Source organism: Amaranthus tricolor, chromosome 14 (genome assembly GCF_026212465.1).
Source record: "Amaranthus tricolor cultivar Red isolate AtriRed21 chromosome 14, ASM2621246v1, whole genome shotgun sequence".
In the NCBI taxonomy this organism is placed as follows: domain Eukaryota; kingdom Viridiplantae; phylum Streptophyta; class Magnoliopsida; order Caryophyllales; family Amaranthaceae; genus Amaranthus; species Amaranthus tricolor.
Window position 1 is genome coordinate 12515221 of NC_080060.1, and position 26023 is coordinate 12541243.

Sequence of the window (26023 nt, forward strand, 5' to 3'; positions counted from 1 at the left end):
CAGTCTGTTTGGCTAGTGATACTAAATGGTGGTAATGGAAATGATTTATAATGTAAAATTTTATCAAAAGTTTCATATCATTCTTATGGTAATGAAACTTTAATCACAAAAAAGATTTTTTGTTCACAAATTTCCATTACCATCTAATACCATCTCTCCCAATGCTAATGCATTGGAATGAATTTTTTAAAGAAAATGAGATAAATGAATTGGACAAGCATGACCATCTAGGTAACCAAGAGATTTTTCAACTAAAATTAAACTAGTTTTTCATTCCAATTACCACCTTTTATTACCACCTACCAAACGGGCCGTTAGTATGATAACGTCAACGATTGAGTGATTGCATTTAGTGAACCACAAATTGCATGGGAAACTACTATATATACATTATACACAAACCTATCTTCCTTCCATTATGTAATAACAAAAACATACCAAAAAGAAATGAACTCATCTTATGTCCTCCAATATTCTCTTGTCTTCATATTTTCTCTGCTTGTTCCTCACCGATGTGCCGCCCCTATCGAAAAACTCTCGGCTGATACAATCAGCAAAACATGCGAGCAATGTGCCCAAAAAGCTTCATCTAGTTTAACCTACGACTTTTGTTATACATCACTCGACGCAGTTCCCCTTAGCCATGTTGCGGATCCTGCAGGCCTAGGGCTCATCGCACTGGAATTAGCTCTAGAGAACACGACAACCACAGCATCGACCATAAGCAGTATCCTAAACAAAAATGAATCGAATCCTGGTTATAGCTGTCTAAAGCAATGCTTTGAGCTATATCTTGATATAAGCGTAAAACTGGAAGAGAGTATTAAAGACTTTGTGTATGGAAAGAATTATGATGTTGTATACTTGTGGGTTAGTGAAATAATGCAACAAACTCATGTATGTGAAGCAGGGTTTAAGGAGAAGGGAGTTGAATCTCCTCTAACAAAGGAGAACCATAACTTAAGTCAACTGTGTAGTATTGTTTTGTGTATAATGGACTTAATTAGATCAGATCTTAGATCATGGTTCTGATTCAGTTTCAGTTAGATGCATCTAACAGCATTTCATCTTGTGCAATTGCGTTGTAGCCTCAAGGAGGCAATATATAACGAATGATGCTTTTCGAATGCACGAGATGCTATGTTTTTTGAACTCTTGTCGTTCTATAATGAATTTATGAGCTATAGCAAGTATTAGAAAAGAAATCGATGCAAAACTCTATAACGTCTTGCTCTCAACAACGGAAAAAAAATGATGAAAAAACATTGATGTTTTTATAAAACGTAAGCATAGTAATGCCATCGTTAGTTTGATCTGTACAAAGAAATATTGGTGAAACACCAGTTCTGTTATTCAAAAAATGAGGACACACAGCACTATAGAACATTACACCTTTTGACTTCGCTTGCTTCAATTTTCCTATTTATCCTTGGCTTTATACTGGTACCCGTTTTCCACGGTAACTATCGATCAACTGTACATTAAAGAAACAGGCAACAAAAGTTCAAATGGTAAATGTGTGTACTAAATTTAATAGCAATAGTTATGTAGCAAATTAAATTCGAATTCAAATGCGAATGCTCCAATGTTAATGGTAACTCAGTATTTAAGCAATGACATGAAACAGCTAGAAGTTGTCTATTTTCATATGCTATAATGAGTTAATGTAGAGATTGATCAGGCTTCTTAACAGAAATGAAATGTATTTATTTAGATCTTCTAAGTATAGATAACAAACTTATCCTCTCCTCCTCCATTTCATCCTTGAGTGGCATCTCCAAGCCCACAAAAAGTATGTTGTCATTTAGAGCGTATAATGGTTATCGGAAATTAAATTAAATAAATTAATTTAAATAAATTAATTTGAATATATCCCAAAGTTGCAAAGTTTATGTTTTGAGCAAGTAGTGTTCACGGATCGTGAAACAACTCGCGGCTCACGAGAAATCAAGAACAAGCTATTGTTTTGTGGGAGCAGCAGGTCGCGGCCCGCAAGAAATCAAGAACAAGCTACTGTTTTGTGGGAGCAGCAAGTCGCGGCCCGCGAGTATTCTTCTGTTTTGTGGATTTTTCTTTGCAAAGTTAGTTTATCCGTTTTGTTAGTTTTTATGTAACTACCAACGGTTAAATATGGTTATATTAACCATATATATTGGGATGGTTTGATTGAAAGACGACATTAGTTCGTAAATCAATCTTGTGTTTCATTGAGTAACATGTTGCTTCGTGAAATGGTGTAAGCTATTCTATAAATATAGAAGGCTTATGCGGTTGTTTGAGAGATGCAATTTCTGATTTCTTTTCTTCTCGAGCACTTTACATAGAGAACTTGCAATCCTCGATTGTAATTTTCCGTATCTTCTTCCATTTAAGTTTTCCTTACATCATTCTAAATTCCGTGTGCTAGGAATTTAGTGTAATTCTTTATATCTCAGAACATATTTCCGGTTTATTCCCAAGCACCGTAGTAGGGAAGAAATGATGTTTTAGGAAAGAGCATCTCGCTTAGAATTAATATCAAGTTCAAACAAAATCTTCTTGTTATAAAGATCGGTTTCTCGGAGTTCTCGGTGGTGTACATAGGCATGGTTTTTGATTGTCATATGTAATTTGTTTCCTTCTACAAACTTGTAACTTTATTTTATTGTTTATTTAATAAATAAAGTAACATATTTTAACAATCTAAAACATCATTTTCTTTGAATTACGATATGGCAAGTCTCAAGGATTTGACTACCAACTTTGTCAAACTTGACAAGTTTGTAGGCAATGAGTTTAGGAGATGGCAAAAGAAAATGCTTTTTCTCTTAACTGCTTTAAAAGTTGCTTATGTGATAAGTGCACCAAGGCCTAGTGAAAAGGAAGATGAGACTCCGGAGGATATCTGTGCTAGAAGTAAATGGGATAATGATGACTTTATTTGTAGGGGGCACATCCTTAATGGTATGAGTGATACTCTCTTCGATGTTTACCAAAATGCTGAATCCGCTCAAGAAATGTGGTCCTTACTTGAAACTAAATATATGGCTGAAGATGCATCAAGAAAAAAGTTTCTTGTAAGTAATTTCAATAATTTTAAGTTTGATGATAATCGCCCTACTATGGAACAATTTCATGAGATACAAAGGTTGTATGATAATCTTAAAAGGCATGACATAAATATGGACGAACTCTTTGTTGTCTCTAGTATTATTGATAAATTACCACCATCATGGAAAGGTGTTAGGAGTATCCTAAAGCACAAAAAGGAGGAAATCGATCTTACCCAACTTGCCACCCATCTTCTCATAGAAGTTGGGATCTGAGAGCAAGAGATAGGGAAGGAAACATCCTCGGTTTCTACTATTAATATGGTAGGAGAAAATTCTAACAAGTCTAAACTTGTGAAGAATAAGAAAAGGGGCTCGAGTTCTTTCAAGGGGAAATCTACTAATTTTTCCATGAAACCTACGGTTGGTGGGTGTTGGTTTTGCGGAAAACCGGGACATCGTAAGAAAGATTGTTTTCTTTTCAAGAAAAAAAATGGTAACAAGGGTGAGGCATCTAATAGCCAAGATCCCGTGAATGAAGGTATTTCCTCACAATCAATTAAGTTTAATTCTAATTTGGAATTAAATGGAACAAATTATAATATTTGTTGTGTGCAGGATGATTCATGGTACATCGATTCCGGTGCCTCTAGACACGTTTGCATGGATAGGAGATGGTTTAAGACCTTTCACAAGTGTAATGGTGATGAGTTTCTCTATATGGGAAATAATTTTAATATTCAAGTTCTTGGGAAAGGTTCGGTTGAACTGCATTTCACTTCGGGGAACCTTCTTACTTTGAAGGAAGTGATGTTTGCTCCTAAGATTGCAAGGAATTTAGTGTCAGGGCCGACCTTGAATCGTATGGGATATAAATTAGTATTCGAACCTGATCGATGTATAATTAGTTGGGGTGGTGTATTTATTAGAAGATGTTATTTGAATTGTAATTTATTTAAGCTTTCAATCAAGACATATTTAGATAATAGTTTATTTCATGTTTATGACAATAATGTAAATATGTATAAATTATGGCACAATAGACTATGCCATGTAAATTATGAAAGTATGAAATATATGGGTAAATTAGATACTATTCCTATGTGTGGCTTTGATAATCAAAAATGTAGTACTGGCATGTTAAATAAGATCACTAGAAATTTTTTTAAGAAAGTTGAAAGAACTTCTAACATTCTTGATTTAATTCATAGTGATTTGTGTGATTTCCATAGTACTCCATCTTTAGGTAACAAAAGGTACATGATCACTTTTATTGATGATTATTCTAGATTTTGTTATGTGTTTTTATTGCATTCAAAAGATGAGGCATTGAGCATGTTTAAAATCTTTAAGAATAAAGTTGAAGTACAATTGGTTCTCAGATCAAATGACCTAGAACGGATAAAGGAGGGGAATATTATAACCCTAGTTATTTCCAAGAAATGGGAATTGTCCATGAAACTACGGCGGGTTATTCACCACTATCAAATGGTGTTGCTGAAAGGAAAAATCGGACATTACAAGAAATGGTTAACTCCATGTTATCCTACTCGGGATTGAGTGAAGGATTTTGGGGTGAAGCGATATTGACTGCGTGTCACATCCTTAACCAGGTTCCCACTAGAGGGAAGAAGGCTATTCCTTATGAACTTTGGTACAAGAGAAAACTAAACTTGAATTATCTTCGAGTTTGGGGATGCAGGGCAATTGTAAGAGTGCCCGGTAATAAAAGGAAGAAACTCGGGGAAAGAGGTTTTGATTGCATCTTTGTTGGCTATGCTCATCATAGTCATGCTTATAGGTTCTATGTAATGGAATCTAATGACTACATATCGGTTAATTCGATAATTGAGTCTAGAGATGCTATTTTTGATGAAACTCGATTTTCATCAATTGGTAGGCCTAAAGACCTAAAAGTTAGTACCAATGTTCAAGAAATTGATGAAGATCAACTTGAATCTCAAAATGTTTCATCAAAGGATGAACATGTAGAGATTTCTCTTAGGAGAAGTAAGAGAGGAAGGATGCCAAATCTTTCGATCCAGATTTTGAAGTCTACTTAGTAGAGGGTACAAGAGATTCTCTGTGTACATCCACACCTTATTGTTTAAATGTGGAGGACAATCCACCAACTTACGAAGAAGCAATGTCTTCTCGTGATAAGGCTTTTTGGGAAGAAGCCATTAATGATGAAATGGATTCCATCATGGGGAATAACACTTGGCTCTTAACCGACCTATACTCCACTTAGATGTAAATTGATATCTACAGTTAAACGTAGACCTGATGGGTCCGTGGTTCGGTTTAAAGCAAGATTAGTGGTGCAAGACTTTAGACAAAAGAAGGGTAATGATTATTTCGATACTTATGCACCGGTTGCTAGAACTACTATTATTCGGCTCTTGATTGCCTTAGCTTCTATCCACAGTTTGTTGATTCATCAAATGGAGGTCAAAAAGGCATTCCTTTATGGTGATTTGGAGAAGGAAGTGTATATCCAACAACTCGAAGGGTTTGTTGTTAAAGGACAAGAGAAAAAGGTGTGTAAATTGATTAAGTCTCTCTATGAACTTGAACAAGCACCAAAGCAGTGGCATCAAAAGTTTGATGACACCGTGTTGTCTTTTGGTTTTGCTGTCAATGAGGCCAATAAATGTGTCTATAGCAAGTTCGATGATAAAGGAAATGGGGATATCATTTGTCTTTATGTCGATGACATGCTCATATTTGGTAAAAGTATAGAGCAGGTGGAAATGACAAAGGAATTTTTGTCATCATCCTTTTCTATGAAGGATTTGGGAGAGGCTGACGTTATCTTAGGCATTAAGATAATAAGACATAATGGAGGTCTTATGTTGGACCAATCTCATTATATTGAGAAGATTCTCAAACGGTTTAATATGTTTGATAAATTTCCAGTTTCAACTCCCATTAATCCATGTGAGAAACTAGTACCTTATAAAAGAGAAGCTATTTCTCAATTGGAATACTCAAAGATCATTGGATCCTTGATGTATGCAATGATCTGTACAAGGCCAGATATAGCTTTTGCAGTGGGTCAGTTAAGTAGGTTTACTCAAAAACCTGGTCCTACCCATTGGAGAGCTGTGAGAAGAGTACTTAGATACTTGATTAGAACCAAGGGTTATGGTTTGTTTTATCGTGGAGATCCTCCTGTTTCGGAAGGATATTCTGATGCAACTTGGGCATCCAATAAAGAGGATAGTTCTTCTACATGTGGATGGGTGTTTATGTTTGAGGGAGGTGCCATCTCATGGGCTTCTAAGAAACAAACATGTGTTGCTGATTCTACAATGTGTTCTGAGTTTATTGCTTTAGCATCTGCTAGCAAGGAAGCAAAATGGTTAAGAAATCTCATGTATGAGATCCCTCTGTTGGTTAAGCCAATTTCATGGTGACTATCCATAGTGATTGTGATTCGGCTTTGAACCGAGCGTATAGTCAAACATACAATGGTAAGTCAAGGCATATTGCATTAAGACATAGTCTTATGCATGATCTTATCAAGGGAAGGGTCATTTCTGTTGACTATGTTAATACTAAACTCAATATGGCGAATCAGTTTACTAAGCCATTGAGTAGGAATTCCCTTGAGTTTTCGGCTCAAGGAATTGGTTTATTATTCCCATCTTCGACACCATGAGCGAAACCCAATTCAACGCTAGAAGAAACATCTAGTCTTGAATTCAACGTGGATTGATCGCTCATCAGATGTTGGGAAGCAATTTTGAGACCCTTTAATTGCTTTGTTCGTGATGTTGAATAACGAGGTAGTAGAGTAGTCCCTCGAGGTCTCCAAATTCTAGAGTTTAGAAGATCTCTAGATTGAGTGCTTTATTCACGAAAGCATGGTAACCAAGAGAAGCTACCTATAGAAGTTCGGGGTTTGACCGCCTCAACGAAATCAAGGGGCATATTTATGATTTCATTGAACTTATGAATAGATATGGACACATGATCTTTAACGTGTCACAAATGTGAGTTTAATGAATTATTTCATGTGTACTACTCCTTCAATTGGTTGGATATATCTTCTTAATTCAATCCAGAAGGACATTAAGGGATAGATCAATTGTAAAGATGCAATTCAATCCGAAAGGACGTTGGCGTTGATGCATGAAATGGGTTGGAGATTATGGATCGCGAAAGAAGAAAAGGATTATACACTCTAAATGGGGGAGGATTGTTGTCATTTAGAGCGTATAATGGTCATCGGAAATTAAATTAAATAAATAAATTTGAATATATCCTAAGGTTGCGAAGTTTATGTTTTGAGCAAAAAGTAGTGTTCACGGATCGTGAAACAACCCGCGGCTTGCGAGAAATCAAGAACAAGCTACTGTTTTGTGGGAGCAGCAGGTCGCGGCCCGCGATTATCCTTCTGTTTTGTGGATTTTTCTTTGCAAAGTTAGTTTATCCGTTTTGTTAGTTTTTATGTAACTACCAACGATTAAATATGGTTATATTAACCATATATATTGGGATGGTTTAATTGAAAGACGACATTAGTTCGTAAATCAATCTTGTATTTCATGGAGTAACATGTTGCTTCGTGAAATGGTGTAAGGTATTCTATAAATATAGAAGGCTTGTGTGGTTGTTTGAGAGATGCAATTTCTGATTTCTTTTCTTCTCGAGCACTTTACATAGAGAACTTGCAATCCTCGATTGTAATTTTCCGTATCTGCTTCCATTTAAGTTTTCTTTACATCATTCTAAATTCCGTGTGCTAGGAATTTAGTGTAATTCTTTGTATCTCAAAACATATTTTCGGTTTATTCCCAAGCACCATAGTAGGGAGGAAATGATGTCTTAGGAAAGAGCATCTCGCCTAGAATTAATATCAAGTTCAAACAAAATCTTCTTGTTACTTTGTTCGGGTTTGAAGATCGATTTCTCGGAGTTTTCGATGGTGTACATAGGCATGGTTCTTGATTGTCATATGTAATTTGTTTCCTTCTACAAACTTGTAACTTTATTTTATTGTTTATTTAATAAATAAAGTAACATATTTTAACAAAGTATGTCCATGAACGTTAGGTTTGTAAAGTTTTATTTTTCAACAGAAGTAAAGAACAATATCTCCTTGTAGATTGTGTTGCAATGACATAGTTTAGCTTGTTGTAGTCATCAACAGTCAAATTATTGATGGTTCTGTAGTGTAAGTAACGGTCGCGATCACGGTAACGGAATGATGATCAGTAACGAGAGTGATGCGGTTATTCTAACACCTACATATCGGTCGAAACCATAAGAATTCCCATAATACGACCCAAAACGTGGTTTTTTGTTTACAATGCGAAAAATATTGATTTGTTTATTTTAAAACCTTTACAAAACGGTGAATGCGATGTGATGCAACCTTATTTTTACACTATGGATAGTACCTTTCTGTTGATGTTTCCCACAACATCTATAACATATCACTCTCTAATTGTAGGTATTCAATTTTGTTTTTCACACTAGTACTGGAATGACTCATAGAAGTGAACCTACATGTAATTCGCACCAAGCCTTCACCATAACCCCACAAAAATTACAATTTGATGTTCCCATAAAGAAAATTTACGCAAATTAAGAAAAGTTAATCTTGTGGATGGTGAAGATAATATTTTATTGAATAATAAAGTTAATAGAGAAAAAATGAAGACCATAAGCATTAAAAAATATAAAATAAAGTTGGTGTAAAAAGTACAAGGACCACTCTATTAAAAAATATTAAAATATAGTTAATGGAAAACATGTGATTACCATAAGCATTATAAAAATATTAAAAGAAAGGTAGTGTAAATTATGCGGGGACCATAAGCATTAAAAAATTAAAATTAGAGTAACTACAGCTAATTATGTCCTAAAAAATATGTGATATATATAAATAGAAAGATTCATGAAGAGTGCATCAAATGAAACAACCTAAAATGGAAAATGAGAACATCAAATAGAAGGAGTAGTTCACTGAATTATGAGAAGGTTTGTCCTAAGTCCGATTATGTCACGTGAAACATAAAGTTATGATAAACCCTCCTCGTAGTCGCAACAATGTGTCCTCAAAGAGGTTTCTAATGGCTTGAAACAAGTACCAAATCTACCATGTCAATCTCACACCTACTTAGTTTCGTCCGCGCACTGTAGGCTATATCCTGTAGGAAGGTACACACTCACAAAGTGTGATGAGAAACCCAATCTATGGTACCCAGTTATAGGGGTACAGAGAGAATACAGACCTCCCATAATGAACCTTGTGATAAATATGTTAATGGGTTTGAACACAACAAGATCCGCATTAAAGGAGAGTGGGTTGCACATAAACCCGATAAGTTCCATCATAAAACCAATTGGTAATAGAAGGAATAGCCCATCAAGCTTGTATTCTAGTCAATCTTTCTCTAATTGTTCAATGTGGGATCACATGTGGGTTATTTGGTGTTCGAAGAGGTAACAAAGAGTTTATGCATGAAATGTAAATACACTTTGTAATAATTAAATAGCAAGCTGTAGGCTGTAAGCCTCTTATAATCTTGATGACTAACAAACAAACCATCACAAAGCTTCTCTATTACATAATTTTATGTTTACCCAAAGCCATCAAAGCGTCGATAGCAATATTATGATTCTTTCAAGTCCAATCAATTACCTTATTTGATCTCACATTCACAGAACACCATGTTGCATGTTGAAGACTTGGATTTAATTATCTATTCGTCATTCTTTAAATTATGGTTTCTAATTTTCCAGCAGTAATCAAAAAATATTCGTTCATTCTTACATATTATGTCTAGAGGGAAATCATTTTCTTAAACCAATATGTGGCCAAAGCCTCAAAACTATCAAGCATAGACGAAGTTAGATCACATACCGATCTAAAGAGTGGATGCTGCAACACCCAACTCAAAACAGGTATCCTCTGTAAAAACACCGCAACAGTAGGCCAGAAGCCACTGAAAAAAAAAAAATACATATCAGCGGTTATTGAAGCACTAAAACAAAACATAGATAAAAGTCAATGCGTAAACATACCTGAAAAGCACAACGAATCCATATAATTCCAATAACATGCCAATGATTGGCCAGCCAACAACAACCAAGAAGAAGCCAGCTCCAAATGATATTGTTCCCTAAATAGACATCATTCAGTAGCATGTAGTCAGATGCAGAAAACTAAACGTGGAACAAGACAGAAGGGAAAATGTCATATCAAAACCTTAAAATTTTGAGGTTTCGTGAAAAACCCAAGAGTGGATTTTAGCCCAATGGTCAATGCCACACCAGACAGGAAGAGGATCTGCAGCACATATTTGAACACGCCGGTTTTAAACAAGTTAAAGGTTAGTAAGAGAACAGAACAAAAGCTAGAGATGAAAATTGAGGTTAAGATTAGAAACTAACATTTCCCATGGCAAGCAACCCCTTGTCAAACAATAACATGACTCCCAAGAAGGTAAAGAAAATGCCAAATCCAGTCAATCCCAGTCCAATCTCTGTTCATGTTGCAAAATTGACAATAATCAGATTGTTCAACACTCATTTTTCATCTAAAAAGAAGCTTGAATTTGATACATAGCAGAAGAAATCATGATCCAGTAACAGCAATTATGACCTAGAGATGTGCTTCAATACTAAGGACAGTGGACATTCTAGAAGCAATGTTCCTCTACGTCAAAAAAATATGAAACGAAAATTCATCTATGCAAGCAGCACTCGAAACTAAATTACGAAAAAAAATCAGAAGGCTACAAAAAATAATTCAAGTAGACCACAATGTGATAAAGACGGGATGTTTCACCAAAACTATGACAGCTAAGGAGTAGAAAAACTTGAGATAGTAACAAGGATAGAAAAGGCAACATAATATAAATCATCCTGATTATCCCAAAAAGAAAACACCATACCTCTCCCCTTTAACCAAGAGATGAATTAACATTTCCATTCCCACTACCCACATCAATCTAACAATCAATTTCTCATAACTATACTAAAAAACTAAACAATGATATGACTATAAAAGCATTGTTGATATAAATACACTAAAAAAAAAATTCATGCAGAAAATATACAACATAAATGGAGAAGGCAAACTCCATACTACCAAAAGAACAGCTATCTACAATGTCCATGTTCCAACTGCCATACATAGGCATATTGCTCATCGAAATCTAAACTACCAATCTAACTTGCAGGCACAATCCACAGCATCAAAGCTAGAACCAGAAACCGACCAAACCCTTATTCAACAAGGCTAAGTTGAAAACCATGAAAAGACGCAATCTCCTCATCTATAATCAACTTATCGCCACGCTGCTAACTAGTAATAAGCTGCTATCATTTCCCATATAATTACAGCTTTAAAATCTTATGTAGTTCTAACACAACCTAGGATCTAATCCAGCCTAGCACCCCCCTTTCCTCTGGCTCTTTTTACACCAAGTCCCCCACGTCATATTCTCCTAAATGTTAATCAAAAATAAACAAAGCTACACTAAGACCATGATTATGCATAGTTCAACTTATTCGACTTGCGGATCCAAACCAGTCCAAATGCTAGTGAATCCATAAATGTTATCAAAGGAATCCATAAAAACCCAATCAATTTGACAATTTACAAGGAAGTGAATAGCAACCCAGAAATCACATCAGCATGAATTCAATACAATAGTGACAATGACTCAATTAAGCAATTAATAAGATCACTTAACAGGAAAATAAGAACTAATGCAGAGCATTATGTTAATCTGGAAACAATACTTTATTAAGGGGATGCCTAAAAAAGAAATACCCACTTACTTTTTCTGTCATCCATCTCAAAAGACACCATTTTTGTCAGCTCAAATGATCAAATCTGCGAAACCCAGTCGCAATAAGACATGAAATTAGGAAAGTTACCACAGAACAAAAGATTTAAAATTTAAAACTAACTTCGATAAAAACTACAAATGATCAAGATAATTGAGTTTAAAAATTCAAGAAAAACAAAGATCAAAACAGAAATTAACTACAAATTGAAGATAGGATAAGTCAATTGAGGTAAAATTGAAGTGCAAGAAAGCTTACAGAAATTAACTATTATCTAGAAATGGAGGATGAAGAAGACTTGAAAAGAGATGAATTATAATGTAAAATGGATGTAAGAGAGTAGGAAATGATGAGGTTTGTGAAGGAAGGAACTAGGAAGAAATAGTGAATAGTGATGCGTTCTATGAAAGGTAACAACTGGGGATCTCCACGTTATTTGCCCAATGAAATTAAATACAAGTCCTAATACCAACATCTCACCACCTCTTTATAATTAACTATTCCTAATTAGCATGCAATTTAGTGCACCTATCTACTCTCCAAGGGCGGTAGAAAAAACTCAAAATAAGATTTAAATTACTAATTATTTTATTTTTAGACCTAAAAAGAAATAATTATATTAAGATAAACTAAACTATATCAATGCAAAATAACATTTGGTACTCTATTTTGAAACTCTAATACGATATGGACGTCTTGCACAAATTCATAATAACACTTGCTTATCTTACCAATAATTTTAACTACTAATAAGTACAGATAAATTTAAATAGATCATGTGAAAACCAAGTAAAGTGGTGAAAACTAAAAACAGGTATACATAAAATGTTAAATGGTGTACATATTTCAGTGGCGTTATTGTAAACAATTGAACATTTTCTAAAAGGTGTACATATTCAGATGACATTTCTGTAAATAATATGAATATTTTTCCTTCACAAAAATATGTACGCCCTACAAGATAGTATGTACACATATTGCCACAATATGTACATCTCAGTCTGATTTTTAGTTTTCACCACTTTAGTGGTTTTCACCTGATCCTGCCCCTATATATATATATATATATATATATATATATATATATATATATATATATATATATATATATATATATATATATATATATATATATATATATATATATATATATATATATATATAAACAATTTTAGCCGTCTAGATGAAATATCAATGGTCAGGATTATTCTAAAATTTGCACGCACTTAAACTAGTTTAGTCTTATGATAGCTTTTGTAATTCCCTTTTTCATTTTTTCATCTTCTACATTTTCTCTCTTTGGGTTTCTCTCATTGACATTCTTGTGAATTTTCATCTTAAATTTGTTTCTCCTATAGGGGAAGGGGCTGTTATTACGAAAGTATTAGGTTGGTTTTTTTGTTTTACTTTAAAATTTTACTTTTTATATTTTTATTGTATTTTTTCTTTATTTCTAAAAGTATTAACCTATAATAGCAAGTTAACATTCGAGCAATAATATTTTTTATCAAGTGACTCAAAAGTTGAGATTATTAAAGAATGAAAATTAATCAAAAGTTAGGAATATCGGGGAAAAATAAGTAAAATATTAATTATTTAGGGTAATTTTTTCTTCCATAAAAAATTAAAAATAAAAAAATAATATAATAAGTCTATTTAAAAATATTATTATTGAAGAGATTAAGTGTAAACCATAATTACACGTACTTGTTTCTGCTTATATTTCATTTTATTAAAAATATAACAGCACATTTCTTCACTCTCCTAACCTTTGCTCTCATGAAACTCTAAAAGACTAAAAACCTAGAAACTTATCTTCCCTTTGTCTTCACAACCCTTCCGGACCACCATGTCACCATTGATCGCTTGTTGCACCGTTCTGCATAACTTGAGGTTCTAAGTTATAACAATGGTTGCCTATTTCCTTTGCATGTGATGTGCATGTCTATCTCTCACATAAATCCTCACTCTAAACCTTAGAAGCGACAAGTTCGAGCGCCATCCCCTTCTCTACCTATTTCTTCTATCCCTTCATTCAAATCATTCAAGTGTTCTTTTGCTGTTCCTTATACAAATAAATTTTTCGACAAAAATACTTGCTTAATTGGTCACTATTTTCCTTCTAAATCTTCTCCTATAACTTCTGTGCCAAAGTTTCTGGGTCTTTCTTTTTCAGATCCAAAGTTTTTGTAGGAAAATTTAGATGGTAAAATAGTGAATGGATTTATTTGGAGATGAAGATGAGTGAATATGTAGAATGTATATTGTTCTTCATTGCACAAAAATTTATTACATCAATGGGTATTTATAGTGTTGAATTTGGTTACAAGATTACTAAAATATCTTAGATATTTTTTTTTATATATTTTTATTTTTTTTATTACTTTTTCTAGGATCTTCCATTATATTATCTTAGATATTTTTATTTTTTAATTCTTTAGTTTAGATATTTTTATATTCAATTAAAATCCTAGATTTTTCTAGATTATTATAACACTCCCCTAATCTGAAAAATCTTGAACTCTAAGTCGTCTTCTGAAATCGATAAATCTATCAGTTGATATGGGTTTTGTGAAAATGTCTGCGAGCTGCTCCCCTGTCTTGCAGAATTGTAGTTCGATCTCTTTCTTATCTACTAACTCACGAATGTAGTGATGTCGTATCTCGATGTGTTTTGATCTGCTATGAAACACTGGATTCTTCGTCATTGCTATTGTTGACATGTTGTCGCAGAACATTGTAGTTGGTGTCTCTTGCTTATGTTGCAGATTGATTAATATCCTTCTGAGCCATACTGCTTCACGTGTTGCACTTGTTGCTGCAATGTACTCTGCTTCTGCTGTTGATAAAGCTACTGTCGCCTGTTTTTTTGATGACCATGAGACCACCTTGTTTCCAAGCTGAAATACGTACCCGCTTGTACTTTTTCTATCATCCACGCTTCCAGCCCAGTCGTTATCAGTGTATCCTGTGAGCTTGAAATCTTTTTCAGTTTCGTACATGATGCCATAGCTTTTTGTTCCCTTAATGTATCTGAGAATCCTCTTTGCTGCTGTTAAATGATCCTTGCTCGGTTCACTCATGAACCTGGATACGATGCTGACAGCGTTGACTATATCTGGTCTTGTATGTGTAAGATAGATAAGAGAGCCGACCAAGCTTCGATACATTTCTCCGTCGACCTTTGGTTTGCCATCGTACTTTGATAACTTCTCATTGATTGCCATTGGTGTAGCCAGCGGTTTACATTCACCCATGTTAAATTTCTTGAGAAGGTCTTCTGCATATTTCTTTTGTGATAGAAATATTCTTCCTGGGCTTTGTTTGATTTGTATGCCAAGGAAGTATTTCATTGTACCAAGGTCTGTCATCTCGTACTCCTTCATCATAGCCTTTTTAAATTCTTCAATCATCGTTGGGTGTGTGCCTGTATAGATTAGATCATCCACGTATAGGCATAAAATGAGAAAGTTGTTACCTTGTGTCTTGATGTATAGTGAAGGTTCACTCGGACTCTTGATGAAACCATGCTGGAGAAGATAATTGTCGATGTTGCTGTTCCACGCTTGGGGTGCTTGTTTGAGTCCGTACAGAGCTTTTCGAAGGCGGTATACTTTGTCTTCTTGGCCTTTGATGACGTATCCCTGCGGTTGCTCGACGTACACTTCTTCTTCAAGTTCTCCATTTAGAAATGCTGATTTGACATCGAGCTGAAAGACTGGTAGCTGATGCTGTGCTGCTAATGCCAGGACTGTTCTGATTGTCTCCATGCGGACAACTGGTGCATATGTTTCGTTGAAGTCAATTCCTGGTTGTTGCGCATATCCTTTTGCTACGAGCCTTGCTTTGTAGTTGTTGATGGAGCCATCATCATTATGTTTCACCTTGTAGACCCACTTGAGTCTGATGACTTTCTTGTCTTGTGGTTTGTCTACAAGTTTTCATGTGTGATTCTTCTCGATCATTTTGATTTCTTCGTTCATAGTCTTAATCCATGTTTCTTCTTGTGCTGCTTCTTGAAATGTTTGTGGCTCACTAGAGAAGAGAGATGCTTGCTTGGTCACAATGGTAATTTTGTAACCATGATGGCGGTTGCCGATCTCGTGTTGATCTTCAGGCTTCTTGATGTTGAGGAGTTGAACGTGATGTTTGGCTTCTTGAGCTTGGGAATGATCTTGTACTTTCAGGTATACTTGGACTCGTAGATGATGGGTTTGTTGGTTGGTCTGCTTCGTCTTCTTTACTTGGATCTCTTAGGAGAGTATCTCCTTCGCGAGCTTTAGTTTCTTTTTCTTTCCACGTCCATTCGGCTGCTTCGTCGAAAATTACATCTCTAGAGATGATTAATTGTTTAGATTCAGGCTTGTAAAGGCGATATCCTTTTGTTTCGTGACTGTATCCATTGAATATGCATTTTTCTCCCTTCTCATCGAGCTTTTCCCGATTCTCCTTCGGGATGTGGGCATAAGCTACGCATCCGAACACTTTGAGGTGTTCTACTCTTGGCTTTCTCTTGTGCCAGGCTTCATATGGAGTTAAATCCTTAACTGCTTTTGTTGGAGATCTATTGAGGATATATACTGCCGTGTGAACAACTTCGGCCCAGTATCATTTGGGTAGATGTTTACCCTGCATCATGCTGCGGGCCATCTCTGCTATAGTGTGGTTTTTCCTTTCTACGACACCATTTTGTTGAGGTGTACGCCTTGCTGTAAGTTCTCTTTTAATTACATGCTTCTTACAGAAGTTGTTGAATTCGTTGCTTGTAAATTCTCCATCGCGATCCGTTCTAAGAATCTTAAGAGAATGCCCACTTTGATTTTCTGTGAGAGCTTTGAATTCCATGAAGTGGGAAAAAGCTTCTGATTTTTTCTCCAGGAAATATACCCACATCATGCGGGAGTATTCATCTACGAACAGAAGAAAATATCTTTTTCCGCCAAGAGACGGATTCTTGGTAGGACCCCAGATATCTGCATGAACAAGCTCTAGAGGAGCCTTGGCCCTCCAAGGTGCGGTAGGAAATGGCAATCTGTGCATCTTGCCATATATACAACCTTCCAAATTTTACTTTCATTTTTTATTGATGGTAGTCCAATTACCATTTTTTTTGTTTTAATAGTTTTAGACTGTTAAAATTTAGATGCCCGAATCTCAAATGCCATAAGGTAGATTCATCATTTATTGAGTTTAAAGCCAATTTTTCTTCAAATGGCAATTTTAATGGGAACATTTTGTTAGGAGCCATTTCAACAGTTGTTATTATCTGACCCTTATTTTTATCATAGATTTGACATTTGTTATTCTCAAATTTAACCATATATCCTTTTTTAATTAATTGGCCTACGCTTAATAAATTTTGTGCAACTCCGGGAACATAAAAAACTTCATGAATTAATTTTGATGAGCCATTTTTTGTTTTAACGGCGATTGTTCCTTTTCCGGCGACATCTTCTTTTTTACCGTTGCCAAGTGTGATGTGTGTTTTAACATTTTCGTCAAGAGTGAAAAAATAATTTTTATCGCCAGTCATGTGGTTTGAACAACCACTATCAATATACCATATGTCACTTACTTTTTCTTGTGCATTTAATCCAGTGTAAAATATTTGCGCTCTGGAATTATTATTTTCAGAATAGTTTGCTTCTTTTTGTCGATACCAACTATCTTTTTCGAGGTGAGTGTGTTTTTTACACCTCTTACATTTATATCGACAATCATTAGTATTGTGGTTAGTTTTCTTACATAATTTACAATAAAGGTCAGTTTGATTATTTAATCGATTACTTTGATTTTTAAAATTTCCTCTCCCCTTGCTACAATTAGTTGATGTTTGTCCTTTTTCATAATTTTTACAATGACTATTTTTATTTTCACCATTAGAATATTTTAATTTAGCTTGAAAATCTTGTTCTAGTGGTTCTTCGTTAAATCTTTTTAATCTATCTTCACACTAGTGGAAAAAACCTCGTTTGTTGCGGTTTTTTTGCCATTATTTGTTGCGGTTTTGGCCCCCAGCAATAGTGATAGCAACAAATGTCCTAATTTAAATGCTGCGGTTAAAAGCCGCAGCAATAAGTGGTGTTATTTGCTGCGGTCATGGGCAAAAACCGCAGCAATAAGTGAAGCATTATTTGCTGCGGTCAGGGGGTAAAACCGCAGCAATAAGTGAAGCATTATTTGCTGCGGTCATGTCTAAAACCGCAGCAATAAGTCTCTATTTTTTTCTTTTTCCGTTAATCCTTATAATAATGCAATAATATTACAATGTAATAACAGTGATTAATCCAATGATAATCACAGATAATCAACATTAATCTCTTTGTAATAATAAACTCTCGCTCGTATATATATATATAATATAATATGTACGTACATATATATATATATATATATATATATATATATATATATATATATATATATATATATATATATATATATATATATATATATATATATATATATATATATATATATATATATACATTAAATAAACTATAAAAAATAATCAATAGTAATTACAATTTATCAAGGACAAATATTAGCAAGATACACGGCAATCTTGTCTTTTAATTCGCGCATCTCTTCACTTCTCAAAGCGCGTGTTTCCCTCGGAATGTCGTTTAAAACCTATATTATAATATTAAAATAAAAGCTATATATTAATATAGAAACATTAGATTTTACCAATAATATATTTAATTAAGAACGTAACAAATACTTACGGCATCTATATTTTCGACTCCAAATTCCTTCACGGAATTTATAATATCGTCAATAAACTTCAGCGCGTAGTAGCCGCAGTCAACGGAAGAAGGAGGTTGTTGAAAGCACTAAGAGAAAATAGAAGTTAGTGTCAAAAACGGTTAAAAACGCATAAAATCGCAACTTAACTTCTAATTTCTAGCATATGACTATTATTATCAATTCTAACCATTTCAACACAATAATATATGCCAAATAGTGTTGTGTGCCAAGTTTCGTGCATAACAAACCAAGTTTGAGTACTTTACGCGCGAAATTGACAAAAACGCTTAAAAACGCATAAAATCGCAACTTAACTTCTAATTTCTAGCATATGGCTATTATTATCAATTCTAACCATTTCAACACAATAATATATGCCAAATAGTGTTGTGTGCCAAGTTTCGTGCATAACAAACCAAGTTTGAGTACTTTACGCGCGAAATTCACAAAAACGCTTAAAAACGCATAAAATCGCAACTTAACTTCTAATTTCTAGCATATGACTATTATTATCAATTCTAACCATTTTTACACAATAATATATGCCAAATAGTGTTGTGTGCCAAGTTTCGTGCATAACAAACCAAGTTTGAGTACTTTACGCGCGAAATTCACAAAAACGCTTAAAAACGCATAAAATCGCAACTTAACTTCTAATTTCTAGCATATGACTATTATTATCAATTATAACCATTTCAACACAATAATATATGCCAAATAGTGTTGTGTGCCAAGTTTCGTGCATAACAAACCAAGTTTGAGTACTTTACGCGCGAAATTGACAAATAAAAACGCGAAATTGACAGCATCAAACTAGTGACCAGACCACCTTGCACGACACGTGGAGACCAAACCTATGCATCCAGGACCTAGGCTAAAGTGGAAATGGAATCTTGGTACTTAGATCTAGCTATCAAGGTCCTAAAACCATTCTAACAATCCCCGTGGACTCCTAGAAGCTGAGCCGAAGGAGGGCTGGTCGACAGTTTGCTAGATCAGAATTTTGTTTAAGTGTTTGTGGTTGTTTCGTGTTCTTTTCATGATCATTTGTAGTTTTTGACTGTGTCATTAATCAAAGCTTACGCACAACATTAATCCTTGCATAACAAAGGCCTTAATCAGCTCCGGTTTCGCATCAAAATCAAGTTTGAGCTACTTTACGCGCGGAATTGACAAAAACGCTTAAAAACGCATAAAATCGCAACTTAACTTCTAATTTCTAGCATATGACTATTATTATCAATTCTAACCATTTCAACACAATAATATATGCCAAATAGTGTTGTGTGCCAAGTTTCGTGCATAACAAACCAAGTTTGAGTACTTTACGCGCGAAATTCACAAAAACGCTTAAAAACGCATAAAATCGCAACTTAACTTCTAATTTCTAGCATATGACTATTATTATCAATTCTAACCATTTCAACACAATAATATATGCCAAATAGTGTTGTGTGCCAAGTTTCGTGCATAACAAACAAAGTTTGAATACTTTACGCGCGAAATTGACAAAAACGCTTAAAAACGCATAAAATCGCAACTTAACTTCTAATTTCTAGCATATGACTATTATTATCAATTCTAACCATTTCAACACAATAATATATGCCAAATAGTGTTGTGTGCCAAGTTTCGTGCATAACAAACCAAGTTTGAGTACTTTACGCGCGAAATTGACAAAAACGCTTAAAAACGCATAAAATCGCAACTTAACTTCTAATTTCTAGCATATGACTATTATTATCAATTCTAACCATTTCAACACAATAATATATGCCAAATAGTGTTGTGTGCCAAGTTTCATGCATAACAAACCAAGTTTGAATACTTTACGCGCGAAATTCACAAAAACGCTTAAAAACGCATAAAATCGCAACTTAACTTCTAATTTCTAGCATATGACTATTATTATCAATTCTAACCATTTTTACACAATAATATATGCCAAATAGTGTTGTGTGCCAAGTTTCGTGCATAACAAACCAAGTTTGAGTACTTTACGAGCGAAATTCACAAAAACGCTTAAAAACGCATAAAATCGCAACTTAACTTCTAATTTCTAGCATATGACTATTATTATCAATTCTAACCATTTCAACACAATAATATATGCCAAATAGTGTTGTGTGCCAAGTTTCGTGCATAACAAACCTAGTTTGAGTACTTTACGCGCGAAATTGACAAATAAAAACGCGAAATTGACAGCATCAAACTAGTGACCAGACCACCTTGCACGACACGTGGAGACCAAACCTATGCATCCAGGACCTAGGCTAAAGTGGAAATGGAATCTTGGTACTTGGATCTAGCTATCATGGTCCTAAAACCATTCTAACAATCCCCGTGGACTCCTAGAAGCTGAGCCGAAGGAGGGCTGGTCGACAGTTTGCTAGATCAGAATTTTGTTTAAGTGTTTGTGGTTGTTTCGTGTTCTTTTCATGATCATTTGTAGTTTTTGACTGTGTCATTAATCAAAGCTTACGCACAACATTAATCCTTGCATAACAAAGGCCTTAATCAGCCCCGGTTTCGCATCAAAACCAAGTTTGAGCTACTTTACGCGCGGAATTGACAAAAACGCTTAAAAGCGCATAAAATCGCAACTTAACTTCTAATTTCTAGCATATGACTATTATTATCAATTCTAACCATTTTAACACAATAATATATGCCAAATAGTGTTGTGTGCCAAGTTTCGTGCATAACAAACCAAGTTTGAGTACTTTACGCGCGGAATTCACAAAAACGCTTAAAAACGCATAAAATCGCAACTTAACTTCTAATTTCTAGCATATGACTATTATTATCAATTCTAACCATTTCAACACAATAATATATGCCAAATAGTGTTGTGTGCCAAGTTTTGGCATAACAAACCATGTTTGACCTACTTTACGCGCGAAATTGACAAATAAAAACGCGAAATTGACAGCATCAAACTAGTGACCAGACCACCTTGCACGACACGTGGAGACCAAACCTATGCATCCAGGACCTAGGCTAAAGTGGAAATGGAATCTTGGTACTTGGATCTAGCTATCAAGGTCCTAAAACCATTCTAACAATCCCCGTGGACTCCTAGAAGCTGAGCCGAAGGAGGGCTGGTCGACAGTTTGCTAGATCAGAATTTTGTTTAAGTGTTTGTGGTTGTTTCGTCTTCTTTTCATGGTCATTTGACCAAACCTATACAAAACCCATAAAATCGAATTTGTGTACCTTTCTTGCTATCCATTTTGGAAATGTGGCTCTGGATGTAGATCCCATTTGTCCACGCACTCTTTTCATTGCGCTGAAACGCATGGGAAAAGTAATACCATTTATATATATATATAACACTTAATTAAATCAAATTGGTAAAATAATTAATATTACGTACGCATTCAACAATGCTTTGAATCTTGTGTTGCGAGGTAGGCTGTTAGGTTTTTGTAATGAGTCGAAGACGTGCACGGTGTTCGTTAAAGAACATATGATCAAAAGTATCCAATGCAAACTACAAACACAAATTTAAAATCAACAAATTAGAGATTAGGTGACTTTAAAAATCAAAAGATAAGTTCAATGTCAAAAATAAAACTTACTCTTCCCAATATGCAGCCAGAATGAATGTGTGTTTACATGCAAGGGAATTAGTCAAAGCAGTCTCAATGTATGCTCTGACGACATCTGGATCATTTCTACATTTACTACCCGAAATCGTCTCCGGACAAAACCATCCAATTTTTATTGGAGGTTCGCAAGAATTTACCTCCTCATAAACCGCACTAAACTCACAAATAAGAGAATTTTGTTAGTAATTCGGTCATTAAAACAATTAAACAACAATGCCTAACTTGTAAGATAATGAACATCACCTCATGTAGACATGGAAAAGAGCTACGTTCAGCATCTCTCCTCTCAAAAATTGCCCGATGTCACTAGGATCAATAATTACATACGGGTCTTCTGAAAAGCAGTATTGCTCCTTCAGCAGGGGCAACATGATTGGGTCCTCCTCACTTATGCGAGATGCACAATAATGCAGCCATTTGCAATCTTGAGAGAGATCTTTTAGCTCCTCATCAGTCAAAATTGGAGTGCTTGGCATCGACTTTGACCCAGTCGACACCTTTGCTGAGGAACCGACCTCTCTACAAGATCCCTTTGGACTCTTTTGCTATTTCAATTTATAAATAAAAATTAAATTAGTGTGAGCATGCAATTAAAAAATAAAAATAAATAAGGTACAAATGATTCTTACCGTGTTAGTGAATCGAACCCAAGCATATGGCCATGTGACGAAACTACCTAGGGCGTCTGATAGTTTCTCAAGGCTCCATGCTGGCATTGGAATTGGGAGTGAGAAATCTTCAAACCCCTTTACAATAGTCTCCACGGCCACACTGATGTGGCCACTTGTAACAGGCACTGAATGCACTGTTTGGCCCTCTTTATTTGGCTGTGCCATACCATATGCAACCTCAGTTAAGTCGCCATCACTAGCAACACCTAACTGAGGCAGCAAAAGAGAACAAGGAGTCGCCTCCTGAAAATTGTGTCGTTTAGTATAATAAGCATCATAATAAAATTTTAATTACGCGTTGCAATTTAAATTAATAAGTGCTTATATATCTAAAAACTATGTACCTGTAGCACTAGCACCGGAGTTGGCTCCGGATTTTGAGCAACGGGGGTATTAGTAAAGAGCTGGGGTGCTACGGGGGTAATGGGCTCGGGTGTTGGCTCGACCAAAGCGTCATAATCCCCATGTTGACTTCCCTGATCCTCGACAATCAGGTTTGCCAAGTCCACAATGGGTGCACCCATCTTTTGCAACACGGTGGCCAACTTCGCGAGAACGTCCTTCGTAATCTCCGCTCGGAGGGTTGCTGCTTCTTCCCGCAGTGCCGTTCGGGATTGAGTAGCAACACACTCTTAGCCAAATGCCTTCTGTAACCCCACGCGGACGCCTCCTTTTCCGACTACCCGCCCACTGTGGTCTTTCCCTAAGACCATATGCAATGCGTCAACATTGCCTTTTGGGGTGAACTCCCCCGTAGCTTCTTTTTCCTTCCAGCCCATCTGTTCAAATAAAAAGTGACATATATAGTAATTAGTATAAGTACATCAAAGCCAAAGAATACAAAACAAATGAAGAATATACTTAATAATTTCAAAACTCACCACAGCATCAGCAACCTTCTTCGTTCCCGGATCATTAATGGTAAATTTACCACTTGCATCTCGGGAATGAAGCCCGCAATACCAATCACGCACCCGATCTCCAGCAAGAGTATGTACGGATGCGGAGGTAGTCGTAGATGAGGGTGTGGGTGAACTTTGATTGGGGTATAAACCCGCATCCACCCACTCTTTTCGGACCCCATATTTCGTAGGGCATCTTCGAAGGTGCTTGCTCTCCACCTTCGTTTCCCGTTTTGACCTTTTTGGTCGTACGGGCACGGGTCTTCGTAATCCAGCCAGTTACTAGCTTGGATTTGAAATCTCTGAATCTTTCAGCAACAGCTGAAAGAAACACATTCTTCTTGTCCTCATCGCTCTCGATGTGGAAAAGATTCTACAAAAAAAATTTATATTTGTTATTGTCAATTAAATTAATTTTAAAATGAAACTAAATGAGTAAAAATAGTAAAGTTGCTTACCACAGTATCATTCCATAGAGAGTTTTTCAAACCCTCTGGAACCTCGTTCCATGCGTGCAATATGGAAATCTTGCGGATACATAGGCCCACTTGTTTTCCATATTGCCTACGCCATTTTCCGCAGGGTTGACCCAATGCATTGTATTCCAAATGCATTGGTTCCGTGACTTTGAGGTTTTTCGTAGGACCTCGCCCTTTTCTTTTCTTACTGGTAGTGGGAGCATCCATTGGTGGAGCGTCTTCAGTCTCAAAATCATTGTCTAGAGGTGGAGCGTCTTCAGCCATACGCTCGAATCTCACAATTTGGTCCTCTTCACTGTCGTAACTACGATGCTCATTATCCGAGGTCTCAATCTCGGGGACAATTTCGTCTCTAAATAGATGCATTATATGTCAGTACCTGAAAGAGTATGAATAGAAATATATTAGAACATAAGCTAAGTAATATTAAGAATATGACTATGATTTACAATTCTAATACGTACGTTCAACACAATAATATATAACAAATAAGTGTTCTGTGCAAAGTTTCATGCAAAACAAACCAAGTGCCAAAAAAACTTTTAAAAGCTTTAAATTCATACCTTGTGAATCACTTAATTCAAATGTATTCCTTCCGTGTGATCTACACGCATATAACCAACATCTACATCATCTACATCATCTTGATCCACTGATATTGGATTGATAAAGGGAGGGGAGTCTTCAAAAGCTTCATATTCATCCTCATCCTCAACATCACCTATACCAAGAATGCTTCTTTTTCCCGGTACAACAATAGACCATTTTTTATCAGACGGGTCTACAATGTAGAATACTTGCTTGGCTTGTGTGGCTAGTATGAATGGCTCCTCACTATCACGCAAACGAGCTAAGTCTACAAGAGTGAATCCACAAGGGTCGTCATTTTTTATGCATCGTCGATTATTATCTACCCACTTACATTTGAAAAGACCAATATTGAAAGTAGAGTAGTCAAGCTCCCATATTTAATGTACCCGCCCGTAGTATACTAATTTAGCATCAACCGGCGCTTGATCCTTCGCACTCGCGTAAAATGTAGATGACGCCAAAATAGAAACCCCACTATTCTGTAGATATGATGACTTCTTGTCTTGACCCTCAGTCCAAAATGTGAAGCCATTGACATCGTAACCCTCATATTTGTTGACATCATCACGAGAACCAAAAGCTAACCACTTAACAATTTCGGATACACCCTTGAGTTCTTCGCATATTACTCGATTATGAAACCAATTAATAAACGTCTTGTTATGCAACTGCATCAATGCCCTATCACCTTTAGAAGGATGTTTTGCGCGCAATATATCAAAATGCTCACTCAAAAAAGGATGAACTTCCGGATTATGATGCAACACATACAAGTGTGCTTGTAGAAGGCTTTCTCGAGGAGGTGTGACCGATTTGGAGCCAATTGTTCCTTTTCCCTCAAGCCTTCCTTCATGTCTAGAGGTGGAAAGTCCAATAGGCTTTGTCATGGCCAAATACTCGGCTATAAAGTTACTAATCTCATCGCTCACAGTGCCTTGAATCATACTCCCCTCGGGTTGTGCTGGATTCCTCACCTTGTTTTGTAAAACACCCATGTGTCTTTCAAAAGGATAACACCACCTTAAAAAAACTGGACCCAAAAGTTTTATCTCACGAACGAGATGGACAATAAGATGAACCATTATGTCAAAGAAAGAAGGTGGAAAATACATTTCAAACTTGCATAAAGTTACAATCACGTCGAGTTGAAGTGCATCAAGTTTAAAGGGATCAAGAACT

At 35.6% G+C, this 26023-nt stretch overlaps 3 protein-coding genes across 5 annotated transcripts; 2 read left to right on the forward strand and 1 right to left on the reverse strand.

Moving 5' to 3' along the window:
• Nucleotides 1-447: 447 nt before the first annotated feature.
• On the forward strand, nt 448-1152 carry LOC130799629 (putative invertase inhibitor). The gene has a single exon (XM_057662785.1). The coding sequence runs from the start codon at nt 448-450 to the stop codon at nt 1030-1032; it is 585 nt and encodes a 194-aa protein (XP_057518768.1). The 3' UTR covers nt 1033-1152.
• LOC130799630 (vesicle transport protein GOT1-like) lies at nt 593-12283 on the reverse strand. Of its 3 annotated transcripts, none has more exons than XM_057662786.1 (7): nt 12099-12277; nt 11832-11886; nt 10437-10528; nt 10252-10332; nt 10068-10165; nt 9907-9988; nt 593-732 (listed from the first exon to the last, which is right to left on the reverse strand). In XM_057662786.1, the coding sequence occupies exons 2-7, from the start codon at nt 11860-11862 to the stop codon at nt 691-693; spliced, it is 426 nt and encodes a 141-aa protein (XP_057518769.1). In that variant the 5' UTR covers nt 11863-11886; nt 12099-12277; the 3' UTR covers nt 593-690. The 3 variants fall into 3 exon arrangements, with proteins under 3 accessions (XP_057518769.1, XP_057518770.1, XP_057518771.1); XM_057662787.1 differs by lacking the exon at nt 12099-12277 and adding an exon at nt 12031-12042; XM_057662788.1 differs by lacking the exon at nt 593-732 and adding an exon at nt 1256-1474 and having other exon boundaries at nt 12099-12283.
• On the forward strand, nt 2494-4059 carry LOC130799628 (uncharacterized). The gene has a single exon (XM_057662784.1). It carries the CDS (start codon nt 2712-2714, stop codon nt 3303-3305), a length of 594 nt encoding a protein of 197 aa, XP_057518767.1. The 5' UTR covers nt 2494-2711; the 3' UTR covers nt 3306-4059.
• Nucleotides 12284-26023: the final 13740 nt, after the last annotated feature.